This window comes from Harmonia axyridis, chromosome 3 (genome assembly GCF_914767665.1).
Source record: "Harmonia axyridis chromosome 3, icHarAxyr1.1, whole genome shotgun sequence".
In the NCBI taxonomy this organism is placed as follows: Eukaryota; Metazoa; Arthropoda; class Insecta; order Coleoptera; family Coccinellidae; genus Harmonia; species Harmonia axyridis.
The window spans coordinates 32,250,349-32,269,840 of NC_059503.1; the positions used below are offsets into that span (position 1 = coordinate 32,250,349).

A 19,492-nucleotide genomic window follows, 5' to 3' on the forward strand; every position below is an offset into this window, starting at 1 on the left:
ATTTAGTGAAGCATAGAAAGAAAGGATATGTTGGAGATTTATTGTGATAAATTTTTTCTAAACAATCTTCGAAATATTTTTTTTGAATCAACTCCCAGGACGAGATTGGGATCTCAATTGTATTCCTCTACTTATTTATTCCAACTAGTAACTGTTTCTGGTATGTGAAAATCAACAAACAAAAATTTAAGGGATAGAATTTCATTAGTTTGAATTTATACTAGAGGAGTCATTATTCTACAAGTTTTATTATCATAAAATACATTATTGAACAATTATTCAAACATCACACTTCAAAATATTTCAAACAATACTTGTTAATTGAATTAACAATACATAGTTATATATTCAATATTATATTTCTCTTTTGTGTGAATTGAAAAACGATTGCTTGCCATTTATGATTTTGTTTTTATTATTTCACGGAAGAACTTCCTCCTTGCTAAAAATATGAACTGGAAATCTTTGAAATATATCACAATGTTTGATTTAACTCAAACTTTTCCACGTTCCAGCTGACAACTGTAAGTATTTATGCGTGGGCTTGGCTGTTTATCTCAAGTAGTAGCTTAAAAATATTTAGCTATTCGATCAAATAATTTCAAATGAGCTAATAGTTCCGTTTTTAGCTTGGTTTATGTTTGGAAGGGCTTCAAGTTGCAAAGGTTTCTTCATGTTACTTTCATATGGCAGTTTTGATGTACCTGTAATGTGAAATATATTCAATGGTGAATCTTTGGAGGAGTAGCTGCATTGGGCATGCAATGTGTAATCTCTGAATTGTAGCTGAAAAATCCATTGAAATTAACTTAATCTGCCTACAAACTGCAATTCAATAAATACCAACAGGAAATGTGAATTGAATAGCCATAAATTCTCATAATACAATATACATATAGTACAGTGCATCCCATTTTGGGTGAGACAGCCAGGTTTCTCGCTTGTTATTTAAGATAGAGCCTTGCGGTTTTCACGTTCCTGTCCTACTTTTTCGTGAAACTCAAGTTGGTCTAATCAGATTGTGCATAACTGTTTCCGTTCAAAAGATACAGGGTGATTTTGGAAATTGATACTTTTCGGACCCCTTCTTTATCTCCGAAGTTATTAGAAATAATGCTGAGGTAAAAACTACTTCTGAATCAGAATTCTGCGTAGAATCCAGTGGCGTACTCATTTTTTTTTTTTCGGGGTATGGTTTAGAAGATTCAACACAAACTTATGTTTTTTTAAATGGAACACTATGTGTATCATTACTTCGTTGAATTCGTTATTTTTTTCCCTTCAAAATGATATATGACACTATGTACACAGAATAGAGAGGTATTACAGAAGCGACACTCTCCCTTTTTCATGGTACCCAACCGCCATATTGTCAGTAGTTATGTTTACATCTTTCCACGTTTTTCGGTGTTCGAGTTCATTGCCCGTTTGACACAAGTACGATATATATATAAAATTATTATTCATTATTATTAATGTATTCTATAAAAGCGATTTTATTGTATTTCAGGAAATTCAAGTAAGATAATAAAAGTCGGAAACTTACCATTAATTCAAATTCTGAAATGAAATACAAATTTAGGCTGAAAAATATTTTGAAATAGAATTACTACTTTCATTCAATACGCAGTCATGTCCCAAATATCATACAGTAATCATACAAATGTAATTTCAAATGGACCGCAATGTCATAGAATTGAGAAGTTTTAATATAAATATTTACTATTCTGTGGTCATGTAGAACTACCAGCCTTCTGAGAGTTCTTCAAGGTCACCAAAATTGGTTACATCGAGAACAAAGGAAATGTCAAAGAGTGTCGCTTCTGTAATACCTCTCTATTCTGTGCTATGTAGTTAGGATGTTCAGAAATGTTAAAAAAACACTTAAATATCAAATAATGATGATTTTTTTGTTAATGAGCAATGGATTTCCCATAGAAAAGAAGAATCAATAATAATAACAATAATTTATAGCGATGACAGCTAGATCAGATTGGTTTTTTCCCTCCAATGCCTACTTGATAAAACAATGCTCCAAAATGCATAGTAGCCATAATAACAACAAGGATGTTTGTGTCATCAATGACCTACTATTTTTAAAAATCGAAAGTAATAATCCTCTTATTGAAACATAGAAAATTCATGGCCCATTTACAAAAAAATCATCATTATTTGACGTTTTAGTGTTTTTTTAACATTTCTGAACATCCTAACTACATAGTGTCATACATCATTTTGAAGGGAAAAAAATAACGAATTCAACGAAGTAATGATATATAGGGTGTTCCATTAAAAAAAATATTGGTTTGTGTTGAATCTTCAAAACCTTACCCCGAAAAAAAATATTGAGTACGCCACTGGATTCTACGCAGAATTCTGATTCAGACGTAGTTTTCAGCTCGACATTATTTGTTATAATTTCGGAGATAAAGAAGGGGACCGAAAAGTATCAATTTCCAAAATCACCCTGTATCTTTTGAACGGAAGCAGTTATGCAGAATCTGATTAGACCAACTTGAGTTTCACGAAAAAGTAGGACAGGAACGTGAAACCGCAAGGCTCTATCTTAAATAACAAGCGAGAAACCTGGCTGTCTCACCCAAAATGGGATGCACTGTACAATTATCCTAATTATCCGGACCAATTGTTTAGTTGGGCATTCGGATAATAATCAAAATATTTATTATTGCAGATGATATAGGTATATATTTATTAAAATCAACAAAGATTTTGAAGGTAATGATTTCCAGTTTGAGCAACTTTAGAAACAAAACACAAATCGAGATTATTTTTTTTCCAATTCGTTCATAATTATGTCTTCAAGAGAGTTGGTTACTTTTCTCCTGTCTTCACTTATTAATTTCAAGTGTACTTCTATCCTCTGTTGAATCAGTATTCTTTTTAATGTCGCTCAATTTTTCCTAATGCAAATTAATAGCGATAATTGCATTGTAGGAAGCGAAACTGCACTGCGATAATTGTTCTGTTCATAGATGCTTAGTTTCTATGCATCTAACACAGTTCGAATCTATGGCAATTCCATTCTAAATCAGTTTGACAGGTAATGTAACAGTTTATTCGGGATATATTCCCCCGAATTACACTCGTGCATCAAAATTACCGGATAATTTCGCATTCCAGCGTGTTTTCTTTGAAAAACTGCATTCGGTCATTTTCATTTTTGGAGAAAGAGCCCTCCACCTTCGGTGTCGGGCTCTTTCTCCAAAAATGAAAATGAACTCATGCAGTTTTTATGACAACACGCTGTCATGCAAAATTATCGGTAATTTTGATGCACTTGTGCAATTACCTACGATAATTTATTATTCAATATTTTGATATTGTATTACGCTTTTCCTTTTTTACACTTAATTCTATACAAATGAAGTTATTTTTGGTTTTTGCAACACAAACGTATTAAAATATTATACAACACATGCAAAAAGTGTTAATTGAACTCAACATGTTCAATTTTACGTATCATGCTATAAACTACTTGTTGCACTTGAAGCGTATATTGTCTCATGCATATACAGTATTGGCAACAATACGTCTTGAAAGTGTAGATATCTAATGCGAGGAACAGATATAAAATGAATCCCATAAAGATAAATGCGGTCATTTGAACTATTCCCTTTCCTACATTGCTTAAAGGATAAGGATACAAGTAGGCATGTTGGAAGTGATTTTCTGAATCTGAGTAAGTATTTTGTGGAAAACGAGAATGATGTAGGTATTCATAAAAATGAAGATTTGCAGAGGTAGGGAATGTACTGTCTTCTTGTCTCTAATTAGACTAATCTTTGTAGAAGGAAAGATGGGAAAACGTTGTAGCTCTCCGTTTGATTTCTTTATTAATTTCTTTCTAACATATTGATATTACATCATAAGATAATGTCTTGCCAGTACTGTAATAGGGTAAATGCACTGGTTCTTGACCAGTTAACAGAAACATCGATTTGGAGCACGATTTTTTCACACATAAACTTATCAAATTTTAATGGTGTCGATTCTTTGGCGAGTTTTAAATGATTTGTCATATAATTTTAAGCGTTATTTCAGCATTTAACCTTTGAAATGTGAAAACATATAGAAAATCTCAATAACCTTCGGTTCTCGACCACGCCGCAGAGTTCTCGAGCATTTTTGTGTTAGTTTTCGACCACTAATAATAGTGGCCGCTCCTCTTAAATATTTTATAAAAAACTTTAGAGCGAGATGAGTGATTAGTACTTACTTTCGTACCGTACCATCGACATCACTACCTATCACTCAGATGGGTTTCAGATGAGGTAATCAAGTGAGAAACACTCGGAACGTAAAAAAAAATATTTTGCAAAAGTTTCCACTTTTTATAAATATTTCAAAATAGCAACTCATACAACATTATTTGGTTATTTTGCTCTTAATATCTATTTAGAAACTAATGAGTAAATAAAATATAAAACATCGACCACCAGTGGTCGAGAATTAAGTACAATCAAATTGGTTCTCGACCGCGAATAAATAAAGGGTAGAGGTAGAAATAAGTGTTTCAACGTTAATTCGGTGGTCGCAAACTAATATTCAGAAAGTAGATATATAAATGAATCAGGGTATCGAAAAAAAACGAAAATGATCCAACAGAAATATATCGGTTGAAATAAACAATTATTGAAGTAACGTATATTGGTTCTCGACCACTTCGGTCGAGAAATAAAAGATACAAATTTTCCAATACCAGTTCGCGACCGCCGAATATTGAACAAAAAAATATACATGTACTTATTTGCTTTTTGATTGAAATACACGCAAAAATATATCTTATAGTTGATATGGAACAAAATAAACACACACAATTCATTTAAAATAAGAAATAATTACTATTTTCTGGTCATATATCACAAAGCACTTTTCTAAGAGGACGAGCAAGAACCCTTTTCTATGATAGACGATTATAAACTAATTTTTAGCGCGAAAACTTTGACCTATACCACTACTATGCAAACTATCTTGGAAGGGTAGAATGGTCGAGAACACGTACCGCGAAAATATTTTGCACTACATGATATATTTTTATTATTATTTTATCTCAAATCACGGAATGGTCGAGTGCCGGTCGGCTAACCAGAGCATTTACCCTACAGTGTTCACATTTTCTCATAGTAACAATACCTAACTCTTAGATCGAAATAAAGTTACAGATAAATACCATAAAAATGTTGTTTCAATAAAAAACCTGTTCTTCACTAAATATCATTCAATGCAGTTCTGTTTTTAGTGGTTATAAAAAAAAGTTTGAAACTTACCATTTAGCCATAAACTATTCAAACCATTCAAACTTCTCGGTAAACCGCCCCGGTGTCTATTTGGCGAAGATACTATTATAGTATTCAGGTGATCGGTTGATCTTGCTTTATTTCTTTTAGTGAATTCTGTAACAGATTTTTGACCTATTTCACATAAAATGAATAGTTCTACTATTTGTCGTCTTGATGACATACATAGTTGCATTGTATAGTTGGTAATTTTCAATTATTAAAATGGAAATGTTAAAGGAACTATTGTATTGTATTGAAGGAATATATGTATAATGGTAAGAACATTAACATTATAGAAGCTACCAGAAATGAAAGTCAGGGAAAGTTGGAAAAATATATTCATTTTCCAATGTTTCTGAAGAACTCGATCTTTTTGAATTCTGAAAATTGGTATTATATTAATGGATATTCTCTACTAAGTTCGAAATAATTTTACTGAACAATTAGTTCGTTTTGAAGTTGTGGCACTTCTCACAATGCAAACGTATCAGCATATATATGGCATATATTCCTACAAAGAAGAATTTTTATTTTTCTTTGAAGGATCTTTCGGTATTTCAATTGAAAATATACAGGTTGTTTCATTTAAAGAAAAAAATGTTTTTTATGAAAAAATTTATTAGGCATTTTTGATTCCTGATTTCGATTGTTTTGAAACCTTCCATAATGTGAAATATAAGTAAATAACGAAATTGCCGGTCTATTCTCACGGTTTATGTATTCGCCGCATATTTTGGAATATAAGTACATGACGAATAAAAAAATTTTTTTTCATATATGTATCCCAACTGCCCAAAAGTATCTGTGAGTCTTCTCAAACACATATTTGATTAATTAGGAGAACTGGTAGTTTTCTGTGTAGGCTTTGTTACTACGTCCCTTGTTTACTTTGGCACAGCACTGTTAATTTTGTACCGAAAAACGAATGGTTGGACACTGTTGGGTAACATAGTTTGGCGTTTTAGGTATTGCGGTGTTTCGTCCCGAGACCGCTGGTGGACTCTTCATTTGGGTTATCCATCGATCCCTTCCCAAGACACCCTCTCACTCCATCCAGGAGAGGTGATTCTGCTGCAAAGCGGCTGCCCTGCCGAGGCCGCACTAGAGTGTGACGCGACACCCAGAACGCCACCTCTCGAACAGTCAGAGTCACTACAATAGTAACAAAGCCTACATAGAACACCACTGATTCTCCTCAAACAAGCTCTAAGCTCAATATTGTTTTGAATTATCAGGCACTTATAGTTTACTCACTAATCAGATAACAGCCAAAAATGATCATTTAATGATAATGAATCATATGAACTAATTCACATTGTCCAACACTGACAGGATCATACACTGTACAGTTTTTTGTTGTTGTTTGTTTTTTGAATGCGATCCACTTGCATGACAACATGAATCAACCTTTAAGACTCTTAATATTCATTCAACTAGAATAAATGTCGAAATACCTACCTCTCCAAGTGTTGAAGACTTGTGCAGTATCTAGTTTGGTAGATTGGTTCAAAAGCTCATTAGCTCTTTTTCTTGGTGGAAAATAATTTTCGATTATAGTATCAACATCTAATTTTCTGCCACTCTGAAAAGTACGAAATTTAAAACACAACGTTAACAAATGTGAGTTGAAGAAGGTTGCTTACCTTTTCGTCCTCTGTGAACGAATTCAAACGTGCAGGAGCAGTTTGTATGTCGACTAATCTACCTAATAAAAGAGAACAATGATGATTATTCATTTAGTAATATTTTGATATACATAGGGAGCTATTGAAAACGAAACAGCGGTTCTGTAGATCGGCAGAACTGAATTATATAAAACCGCTATATTTTCGAGGGGGACAAAAATGGCAAGGATACCTCAATTTAAAAGTATTTACCTTCTTACTATCAAACAACAAGAATAAATCAATTCATTTTCGAGATATTAGGAACTTGAAGTTGGGAAATCACTTTCTATTCACTCAACCAATAAAAACAATGTCTGATGAAGCAGATGTCGCAATAATTGCGATTGTCAATGAACTAAATGTTCAAACTGTCTACCTCCCATTTCTACACAAGAGTACAAGTTCTGTTACAAATTAGATCCACATTTCGTACCATTTCCGGAGTTATTCGACTGCATTTTTCAATAATTCTATGTCCTAAATCTTCCAGAGATACTGAATTGAATGCAAAGATTTTGTTTTTCAAGTGACCTTACAGGACGAAGTCGAGTGATGTTAAATCTGGAGATCTGGATGGCTACTCTATAGAGCCTCTTCTTCCTTTCCAACATCTCGGAAACATTCTATCCAAACATGCTGTTAATAATTTCAGGTTACCGTCGATCGATATTGGTCAAAACAAATGGTCCACAAAAATACCGGGCCACACATTGAGTGTTTGGGGAGATTTAGTATCCAAACATGGGATTGACATCTGATCAATAGCGACAATTATGACGATTCACAGTCGAATTCAAACTCATCAGAAAAGCATGTTGAAGAGGAAATTCTCATCAGCACCTATTCTCGTTGAGATGATTCCAAAAAATTCCTGTCGACTATCAAAATCACCTTGATTAAATTGGTGTGCCAAATGTATTTTGTAGGGGTGGTTTGCATTTTTTGTCCTTTATATTATATAATATTTATATTTCACATTAATTGGATAATAGGTTTTTTTTTTATTTTTATATAAATAATGAATAAAAACTAGATTTGAGAACTGCGGTTTAATAATTAACTAGAACCTTTGATAGAGTTCCTGTTTATCTTTTCGAAACCAAGGATTTAAATGTAATGTTGTACATTCACTGTTTACAATGCAACACCAGATGATTGAAGTAGAATCAAGAATTTTTCTGTGGAAAATATTCCTGAAACATTTTCTTGGGTATGTAAAGTAATATAGCAAAGAGACAAAATTAAATAAAGTATTCTTGTTGTGTTATATTGAGAGGGAAAAATACCTCTTTCGAGGTAGGTAATTACCACTTGCCATATGTTGTCATTTAAAACTTAAGGGTGGCGGTCACAGCTTTCGAGAGATGGAATGTATTTTGGGTGAATTTAATCCTGCATGATGTCCCCCTCAAAAATGTAGTTGACCTGTCTGAGTGTTTTTATATAATTCAGTTCTGCTGATCAACAGAGCCGCTTATTCGTTTTCAAAGGCCCACTCTGTATTGTGATTTTGATTGATGTTTACCTGGTGTTGGCAATTTTGTTCGATGTGTAACCATTTCGGGAAGTTTATATTTTTGAGTTTCTTCCAGCCATAATGCTTGTTCTTTGATGGAATCTATATCACTACAAAAATAAATCAGTCATAAGAGTGACTAAGATGAAATTAAAAATTCATCAAAAATGTCCATTATAGAGAAACATTTCAATGGAAATCTATTTTGGATAACATAAAAAGTTACCTATAATTACAATCCTTCTTCAATGTTGTCGATATTTTATCAGCTATTTGAGACAATAATGTAATCTTTCTTTCTTGTTTCCTTATCGATTCCAAATAGTCCTGCCTCTCAGTTTCAAATTCACCTTGTATATCCTTTATCTCCTTTTCCAATGTCTTCACCTTATATTTGTACCTTCTGAGGATCTCACTTTTGAGATTGAGTTCCTGGGATATATCTTTATATTGATTTTGGAGTATTTCTCTATCTTCATTTTCATCAATTTTGGCTAGCAAATGGGCGATTACACTGAAAAAATAATTTGAAGCCATCAATATTACGTTCTAACAAAACATTATTCTTCCTATAAACTAATATTACCTAGCTCGATGCTCTGCTGCCCTTTTCTTCCTCTTCCTCCTTTCTGAAAGCTCATGGTCATGCGCTTTCTCTCCTCCAATCATGGAAGCTTTCAATTCTTCTATCCTTTTCAAAATTTCCTTTTCAGAAACCAAATCTTTCTCTTTTTTAAGCTTCATCTGCTGATTCATAGCATTCAGATTCTTCTCGTACTCAATCTTTATTTGTTCAATTTGCTTTAAGATGTTCTCTTTCTCATTTTTTTCATTTTCATGGAGGTTCTTAAGTTTCTTCATTTCTTCCTCGTATTCTTTTATTAGTTCGTCTCTTTTTGTATCCAAATCAGTGTTAAACTGCACATTCTCGTTTACTTCCATGTCCGCAATTATTGGAATGTCTTTAAAATTTGTTGTACTTTCTGTTATTGTTTTTGTTTCCAGTAGATTTTTGAGCCTCTCAATTTCCTCTTGGTATTGTCGAAGAATGGTATCTTTTGGATCCTACAAGGAGAAAATTATCGATAATGAAGATGAAAAAAATCTTCGTTTTAATGAATACTTGTTAGAATTCATGTCGAGAAATTGTTAATATTGAATAGTTTTTCAACCGAATGTTTGAATCAGTTTTCTAGCTTTTGTATTTATTTTTTTTAAATAAATCTATAAATTGATTATTATATGTAAAATTATAAATTAATTATTGTATTTATTATTTAAAAAAAAAATTATAAATTACAATTTGTTTTCTCGCTATATCACACCATAAAGTATATCTTTGCTTTTGCCGCAACTAAATGATCGCCTGTGGACGAGTTCTCAAAACTAATATGTTTTATTTCTGTGATTAAAAAGTTGCTCGACAAAAAGTGCAGTGTGATATTACTAAGACCAGGGACACAATATGCTTCTTTTGGAATGCATAAAATGCACTGGCAAGCAAAAAACAAGGGTCACTAAGATTTTACACTGTTTTCCAATAAACTAACGTTCAAATTCATTATAGAATTAACTGAATATGCGCAAAATGTGCATATATGAACTGAAAAATTTGATTAAAGAACCCATCTTCCAATAATTCTTCACGATAAATTAATCGTTTATCAGCTGCATGCAATATTGGTCATTGAAATTTTTGATTTCCACTCTATTAAGGAAACAATTTCATTGAATGACTTTACAAAATGAAGATTGTGCGCTACTAGTGGCACTTATTGAAAATAGCTGTGCCAGCCTATCTAAAGGCCAAAAAATATTGACAAGGCATCAGGAGGCAGGCAGGCTGTCTAGAAGACCTGCTTATTATTTTTATACAGATTGAATAAAAAGATCCATTTTCCTTTGGGCAATTCTCTTTTCCCTACCATTTCAGAAAATTCATGATTCTCGTAAAATTTCAAGTAGGAAAGGTATTTGAACAGTTATGATCAAGTGACCTGTTTTTTCTGCTTGCCATTGAATGATGAAAATTAGAAGAGTATCCTATCAATAATCAATTTTCAATACAACTTGTTAATTACTACTATTCACAAATCAAAAGTGTGAATGTGACAAGTTCAGTAGAATTTTTCCGGTATTGCGAAATCACGGAATAATATTCATTCATTAGTTTCCTGTTGTTTTGTATATCCATCGAGTTCAAACTCACCTCATTGACCTTTGGTTTATTGTATATATTTTTGGCCCTATTTGCATATCTTAGAGTTGATAAAGTTTCCATATAATCCTTACTTGACGGACCTATGCATGCTATCATTAGGGTTCTAGTATTTCCTCCAAGGGAATCCTAGTCAAAAAAAACGCAGAATACAAATATCAGTCAGAGGTAAGTTATTGGTTATTGAGTTACCCACTCACCTGTAATAATCGTGTAAGCTTTGAATCCCTATAAGGAATATGCTTGGCTTTACCATCTACTAAGGCGGAAATAACATTTCCTAAGGCACTTAGGGATAAATTTATTTTCGTAGCTTCCTTGAGTCTATCACCAGTGGCACCCGTTTTAGCTTGTCTCTCAGAACCAGCCAAGTCTACCAAATTCAGTTTACCTAAAAGTATCCATATTATACGCAATTTCTCTTCAATTAGGTACTTAAAAGAAGGTACTTGTAGAGAAGAGCTGATGGATTATTGATTGATTTCGTGAACTGCCTACCTTTTCTGATACTCTCGTTGTTGTTCTGCACACTTATTTGCTCTATACTGATTGTGAATATACTATGAGATCTCGAACTATTCTGATTCATAAGGGTAGCCCCAATCATTCGATTTTTGGATCCAATACTGAGGTATTTTTCACACTCCGACGCATTGTGGACGGGATGAGATGTTAATCCTGTGTAAAATACAAAGGAAAAGAGAAATATGTAGAGATTTCCCATGATGAGAACAATGAATTGTTTGATTTTTTTTATTGTGATAAAAGTTTCCTAGCTTTTATTAAGGATTTCATTTAAGTGTAACGAATTACAAAAAATGATTTCACAAACACCAAGTTTGTATTATAACTTCTAAACATCTAATAAAAAACAAATGATTACCTACAGCAAGGGATTTTACTGAAAAAAGTTAAAAGTCTACTGTAGAACGTTTTTGTATAACACCTGTAATAAGAAGTTATGAGAACATTTCACGCCATTTTTCAATTTTCTCTTATAACTTGAAAACAGTCAAATGAGGTTGCCGTTTCCACCAAATGAATCCTCTCAAAAATCGAGCCCGAAAATGTGCCACCAAATTTTTTTTAGTTCAAAGGGATTCTGACTTGCCCTCACTGGACAACGTATTTGTGACACCCGATATATTGGGTTGGCAATTTTTAATTTCACAACCACTTTTAAGAGTGTATATAAAACATAATATGGAAGGCAAGACGATATTTTTAAGAATATTTAATGGATTATTTCGAAGCAGATAATAGCAGAAACGAATAAACTATATAAAATTTGTAGAGGATAAATCACAGAGGTGCATTCGCTATGACACTCTAATACCATTATCATTTAGAAATAATACTAACCTGGCACTGTTACCCCCTCATTAGGTGTTTCTTTCAGACTTAGAGCACAATTGGTTGATATCTTTTCAGTCGGCAGAAGGAGGTCCCTACAAAGTATTTATTTGTCAAATATTCAATTATTCTTGATTAAACCTCACCTTATCTGTTCGTTATAAATTTCCAAATAACTAATTATAGCTAAATATTTAACACCTGTAGTTACAGCTATGGCTTCGAAGATATGTTCAAAGGCTCTGGAGATAACACCTTTGTCAGGAGGTTCCGAATTTTTGTTTCCCTCCATCGTATGTGACTTGCCGCACCCTGTTTGGCCGTAGACGAATATTGTGGCATTGTAACCCTCCAAGATGCTCTGCAAATGAAGTATATACTTTACTTGCAGATAATCCGTCTGGAATCAGAGCTTTGAAAATATGAATAATATTGGATTGATTCGGTCTTCAATTGATGGAAGTTCATTATAATAGAAATTAAATGACATTTATTCTATTTTCACTTTTGATTATTTAATATAACAATTGTTACGCTATACAGTATCTCCTTCAGGTATTTTACATGTAAAATATCTTCGAAGATAGCAATATTTTTTTCGAAGATAGGACTTTTTTGACAGCGGGTACACCTAGATTAAGATTAAGATTTAATTAAAGAGGTTACGTTTCACTGCGACCTGATGGTCTATTGTGCCCCCCATCAGAGCTTTCTCTCCATAACGTGATCTACAGCTCGCCTTTCAGTTCTGATGAACTTCAATATCTGGGATGGCTTCAAGGAGGCTAATTCCTCATTTCTATAAGTTTCGTGTTCAAGGCAGGTTTTGCGTTGGCTAGCAATGGCGAGGCATTCCGTCACCAGGTGATCCGGAGTTTCTTCCTCCTCCCCACAGAATCTGCACTCGTCATTTTCTGTTAGACCCATTGTCATGAGGTGTTTCCTAAGGCGGCAATGCCCTGTGAGGAATCCAGTAAGGAGGTGTAGCATATTCTTTCTAAGATCCAGATACTTCTTGGATCTTGTAGTGTCAAAGTATCGAAGAAAATGTTTGGAATGATCCAGACCAGGAAGATTCCGCCAGAGTTTCTCTTTCGGTTACCTCTTTTTCCCGAAACTCTTTCTTGTAGGTGCATTTGTTTACACCACAGAAAGACTCCGGGTTTTTCGAAGATAGGACAGCGGGTACAGCTAATAAATTGATAATTTTATCAAAATCACCTTTATAAAATAAGAAAGATGTGGATGGTTGGTATCGACCCCCGAAGTTGATGCGATTTCAAAATTTTGAATAACATGTTCAAAGAACACTAAACATCGGTCATGATTGCTCACAAGGCATATCCAAATTTCATACCTTTAGTCAATTTGTCCATCATGGAAATTTTCAATTAGATGTTACATGAAAGAGTAGCATGGTCTGATTTCATAAAAGTTGGGAGACATTCATTTCAAGCAACGAGATCATTTATCAGAGTGTGGTCGAGCGAGGACAATTCTTAAATTACTCTTTCAACCATCAAAACTTTTACCAACATTCTTTTAAAAGATATATTCCTAGATCATCTGCTAACAATGATTAGGTGAGCGTGTTTTCGACGCTAATTATATAAATATAAAGAAATTAATGGCCAGCTGCACCATTTGCCTAAACATTGATTAAAAATTTAAACATTGATTACTTTCTGATTTCTCAAGAGAAATGGATGCTGTCTAATTGTCATGAATTTCTCCAATTTCGAAAACTATGGCGGTGATTCTGGGTTGGTAATTGAAATTGGCAATTGCTATCTTCAATAAAGTATAGGGTACTCACCTCTACTAACGGGTAGCAAATATCGTTGTAGATGATTTCAGTAGTAGAGTTTTCGTCGTAAGTGTAGTCGAATGTGAATTGTTTGGGAAAAGCTGGTCCTTCGCTTGGATCCCAAATTTCCACCATGCAGTCGTGACATTTTACACAACACTGTAACACATAGAATTAATTTCGAAAAATGAAAAATAACTTTTCTTGGATGACTAACCTTGCAGTTTGATTCTCTCTCTCTTCTGTTCATAGGCCGACATCGTACAATAACTCTTACGTTTTCAGCCATAACAATTTTAATTCAAGTCATCTAGAAATAAAAACGAATATGAATGAGAAACAAAGATTATTACTTAGATTTTATACATATATTAAATACTCATTAGAGTTTGTAATTTCCCAAAATACATATTTTGGCAACTGAATGACTTCATTCGAATTATGTTATGGAAACAATGCTTTATCCTTGATATGAATAATTTCCGAAAACAATTTTTCATTTCTAAGTTGTTGAGGAGTACCGATTTGTGAGAGCTAATTGATACATAAAATTTGCTTCTGTTGTCTACTAGCTTTCAGTATTTAGTGGTAAACGGTTGTAAACTTATTGCTTGAGATGTTGGCAGCCATTTTGAGGTACTCACTCTATGTATAGGGTGTCTCAAATTCGATGCTCACTGAAAGAATCTCGAGAACAATTAGACTAAGAGGGAAAATCTCCAAGGAAGCCCACGAGCTCTTTTTTCTAAATAATCAGATATTAGAAAACAGGTCATATATATCTTGATTAGTTCTCAAGTTACAGTGCGTTTCTAAAAAATGACTGTTTCAAATATTTCGTTATATCTTGGTTTCTTTTCGAGATATTCAAAAAATTCTAAAACGTTTTTTTCAGTAATTTTATGGTTTATATGATACTCATAACAAATCATTGAAATCCATTACCCTTTTAGAGATATAGAGAATAGTTAGTGTTTCTTAAATGGGACAGCCTATATTTTTCAACCCAAAGGACATTACACCCTATTTTGCATGAATATTAAGGGTTAAGGGCGTAGAAATGGGGGGGGGACTAGGTGTAATTACCCCTCCCCAAGATTTTCAAAATATAACATTTCTTCTCAAAGACGAAAATTTTTCCATAAAATGAACCAATAATTTTTTTAACATTTTTTTAAAATCGACACGGCAGCCAAAAATCGAACTCTTTTACGGTTCATGAGTTGATTATAGCTCTCAAGATGTGTACTTTTATTACAATACGAGCATGTTTTTTTCCAAGGTTTATTATTTTCCTTTATCTATCCGCTTTGTCGGCGACCCCCTTGTTTTGCAATATGCGATTTCTGCATTCGTCATCGGTATACATTGAACGTTGTTTTCGGTTTTTTTCATCATTTTCGTCTCAAAATTTCAATACTGCAGTTATGAAAGAACTGAACTGAGTTATTCGCATCGAAAAATTGTCCGTGCTGTGTTTTACAATTTGATGTGTTTCATTCAAATTGCAATTTATTTGTGAACATATTTGTTTTGAATTGACTCTACAGGGTATTCCTCAATTGGAGGTACAAACGGAAATGACAGATTCCTCGGATTATAAATCGGAAATAAAGTCCTTTAACATGGGTCCGCAAACGATTTGTTTTCGAGATTCAGATGTTAAAGTTAAAGCTTTTTTCTCGTAGCACTTAGATATTCTAATTTGAAATTTTCATCATAAGATAATAATTTTGAATGCAAATCTACAGGGTGATATTTTTTCTGGAATGGTGCACTCTTCTTTCCACCAGAACTATTTTTATGTGAACTGCTGGTAGTTTAAAAATTTGTAAATTGTTCTTGTCAATTAATTTTTCAGTAATCCTCAGGGAATTTCAAATTATTAAGTAAGATGTGATGAAAAGACTAATTATAAATTTTGGTACTTATTTACTTAATTTTTAGAGAAGATCAATAAAGATTTAAGGTTGTAGACTACTTTGCGCTGAAACTGCAATTCCGCTAGATGGAGCTACCCGAAAATTTTTGGTAGATTTTTACCTGACACACCCATTCTATTTTAGAACCGCCTGTTTGGTATTTATTACCCCTAATAAAATCTCAACTCTCGATGAAGCCCTGCAAAGAGTAAATTTGTGTTTCTGTAAACTTTAGAAATGCAGTTCAGTTTAGATACAGTGGCGTATCCTAGGGGGGGATAAGGGGGATCTATACCCCCCAGGAGGAATATCCATTATATGTAACAACCTTATAATATATCACAATCTTATTATGAGTAAGCAGAATTCTTTGGAAAACTTCTTCAAAAGAAGGAAAATTTGAATCTTTTTTTTCTTTATCCCCCATCCAAGGCTTATGTCTGGGTACGCCACTGTCTAGGTATATAATACTAAATAAGAAAATCGCTGAAAATATTGTGAAGACAGAAATTACAAGGAACCACTGTCATGGACTCATTTTGAGTATGGATAATAGAAATAGCAATTTATTAGAATTGAGAAAAAATATATGATCATCTCTGGTTATAAGATTTCACAGAGAAAATCAGAAAAATTTGCATATTGAGATTTGTAGAATGAAAAATTCGAAAAGCTTTTGAGTTCTCATTTTATGCGCCTTTGGAGGCCACAACACTGTGTATAGGAATATAAGATATGTGATTTATTAGGTTATTGTTGTCGGTCTCTTTATCTAGATGAGAATTTTTTATATTCTCCTGAAGTTCATAATGATTATTTGACATTTGACACGTATTATAAGTCGTAAAAAAAATTAGTGAGGGCAATAAGAAAAGGGTAACAGAATAGGAATGAAAAGTTGTATTTTGTTCTGTCTATCGGGTGTCACTTTGGGTTTTTACAGATATATTCAGCTCATCTAAGTTCAATATTCAAGCTTTGTTTCATCGAAATCGGATGAAAAGGGTTATTGTCAAATAAAATTCACACAATAATTTGTTTTACTAGGCGACAAAGTAGTGATAGACTTCCTTAGCTGAATTCCCAGCCACGATACGCTCAGCCATGTATTAGTATTTTTTATAATATGACTCGGCTATCAACTATCAGCCGCGGCAATCTATCTACTACTTTGCTACCTATAGTAAAATAAATAACTATTGAAAGTATTTGTTATTTGAAAATAACTATTTTCATCCGATATTAGCTTGAATATCGATCTTTTCATTTATTTTGTAGTGATAAATTAAAATAAAATTTGATACAAATTGCAATTGTTGGTATGGGTGGTTGCTATGGAAATGTATATGTCCATAATAAATATAGTTTGACAACTTTTTGGAATGTTTTATTTCCATTAATCATTTCTGATGATGCCTATTCATGAAACTACTTACTTTGCTGTCTAGGCAGGAAAAGTAATGCTTTACCGATTGATATGTGTCTGCAAAATTAATATTTGCTGTCAATCGAAGAAAAAATATTTTACAAATCTCAAGAACTTTTTTTGGTGTGCAAGGGGAAGCCCTACGCGTTATGCAATCTTGATGAATAAGGGCGCTTCGCCAGAATTGAGGTATAAAATAATAGTAATATAAAAAATATCATCAAGTTATGCCTTCAAAATTGAATTGTCTACAAATATCTTTTCTTATATATTCTAAGAAATAACGTTTCATAAAGCTCTAGTTTGATTTATAGATTCATTGAAATTGAATATATAGATAGTGAGAAAGGGCTGCATATCATATATTTGTCATGTATAGGACGGCCTGACGGGCTGACCAGAATCGAATTTGAGGACGGATTCGTCATCAGTGAGTCAAACACTATCGTTGGAGACCATAACCGTCACAAAATTCGAAAAGTACGGCTATCGTGACGAAGTGATATCTCGGAAACTATCAACATTTAAGAAATCTAAAGAAACGAAAAATATAATGTTGTGAATTTTTTTCAATTTAATATGTTATGATCCTTCCTTCATCAACGAAGGCATCTATTAACTCGAGAAAAAAATGACCGTAGGCTCATAAATTGTTTATGAAAAAATGGAATATTTCAATATTTCATATTATTGAAATTCAATTACACAAACAGCGGATTTTTTTTGGATTAAAAGATGTCATTCGCTAATGGAGAAACGGTATATGATAATGAAAAAGAAAAAACTCACATCACTTTACATGGCATTACATAAATTTTTCATTTTTTGTTAACGAAAAAAATTATTTTGAAAAAAATATTGCAATTTCTAAAACTTTTATGACATGAAATTTTCAAGGAGGTATGTATACAAGAATGGCTTCACGAAGCGAAAAATGTTTACTCAAATTTTTTTCAAGTTAATATTAATGAAGGAAGTACGAGAAAATTTTCTTAATCAAGAATTGCATATTTAAAGCGTTAAATTAAAACGATAAATATTGTAGATATTTTTTTTTTGAGAATTTTTTTTCAGATTTCTCAAATATTAATAATTTTCCATATTTCGGCAAAAATCCAGATACCATTTTTTCATCTTAACTTCTTTATGACTTTTGAAATTTTCTTTATGCTACTAAGTGCTCAAAATGTACTTCTCTAGATATCATCACGAATAAAATCAGCTAGCATATATATTTTTAGGAACAGTATCGTTTGTAATTCTAACAATAATTTCATCACAAGTTTTCTATCTATCCCTATCCTCATTGCAATATTGACATGAACTAGTAATGTCCACAATTTTAGCCAACCAGAGAAACCCTACCTTCATAAATCATAAAAGTGTCATTCATCTCGAGCCATAAAATACAGTTCAAGATTCTATTGGTGTTTATGCTGCAAAAAGGCGTAAACCTTTGGGAGGCGTTCCAAAAAGCATAATTCTATTTGAAAAACATCTACAATTAGAGCAAATAAAGCAATTTTAAAAAAATGCTTGCACCAATTCAAAACTCGTAATATCACTGAACATTTGTGGATGAGTTACTTGAAATGAGAAGTCTCTCTAAAGCTGAATAGTCATTTAAAGAAAGTGTTTAATTTCAAAGTTCAATTTTCGGAATACTATCGATTTTTTTTTGAAAATCGAGACGAGATCTTTAAGTTCACTATCACGTCATTGTTCACTCAAAAAATGAAATGAATCCGACCTGTACTTTGGAATTGGAATGCACTGAAATTAGCACTGAAATAGCAGTGGTATGAACAAGGTATTGAACACCCTTAAACTGTTATAAGCTTCACAAAAAAATAGGAATACGAAACACCCTGTACCTCGAAAACAAAGCTTTTGCGGGCCCATGTATGAGACATTTTATTTTTCAATTTATTTAAGAAGGCTCTAATTTTTCTTCGTACCTCCAAGGTAAGGAACACCCTTATAAAGTAAGAACAATCGAATCGGTAATCAAAAAATTGCTAAGGGTTGAGACTTTTTCAGTTTGATCAACACAAGACCTCAAGCTCGAGGGCATTCAGCCACAAATCTGCGAATTGGTCATGGAAAATTTCATGAAAAGGATATGGTGCCAATAATATTTCTTTACAATGAAATAAATATCCATTGATCCATCTTAAAATATATGTACTCGTTTTTTTATATCAAAATGAAACCGAATGATTATGTAATTCTTTTCCTCGAAAATTCTATTAGTTTCAGTGGAAATACACTTGAAATTACTTA

The 19,492-nt window shown here is 32.8% G+C and overlaps 1 protein-coding gene across 4 annotated transcripts in view; it reads right to left on the reverse strand.

Moving 5' to 3' along the window:
- Window positions 1-229: 229 nt before the first annotated feature.
- LOC123675641 (osmotic avoidance abnormal protein 3-like) overlaps window positions 230-19,492 on the reverse strand; it is a 37,218-nt gene continuing 17,955 nt past the window's right edge. For 2 of the 4 annotated variants that reach the window (XM_045611079.1, XM_045611081.1), the window contains exons 2-15: window positions 14,079-14,171; window positions 13,871-14,020; window positions 12,201-12,415; window positions 12,064-12,149; window positions 11,200-11,379; window positions 10,902-11,092; window positions 10,693-10,830; window positions 9,070-9,548; window positions 8,710-8,997; window positions 8,493-8,593; window positions 6,944-7,005; window positions 6,759-6,882; window positions 5,289-5,432; window positions 230-704 (exon numbers count right to left, since the gene is read on the reverse strand). In XM_045611079.1, the coding sequence (XP_045467035.1) occupies window positions 592-704; window positions 5,289-5,432; window positions 6,759-6,882; window positions 6,944-7,005; window positions 8,493-8,593; window positions 8,710-8,997; window positions 9,070-9,548; window positions 10,693-10,830; window positions 10,902-11,092; window positions 11,200-11,379; window positions 12,064-12,149; window positions 12,201-12,415; window positions 13,871-14,020; window positions 14,079-14,150 (2,343 nt within the window). In that variant the 5' untranslated portion in view covers window positions 14,151-14,171 and the 3' untranslated portion in view covers window positions 230-591. The remainder of the gene's footprint in view (window positions 705-5,288; window positions 5,433-6,758; window positions 6,883-6,943; window positions 7,006-8,492; window positions 8,594-8,709; window positions 8,998-9,069; window positions 9,549-10,692; window positions 10,831-10,901; window positions 11,093-11,199; window positions 11,380-12,063; window positions 12,150-12,200; window positions 12,416-13,870; window positions 14,021-14,078; window positions 14,172-19,492) is intronic. The other 2 variants (XM_045611082.1, XM_045611083.1) reach the window with 2 other exon arrangements.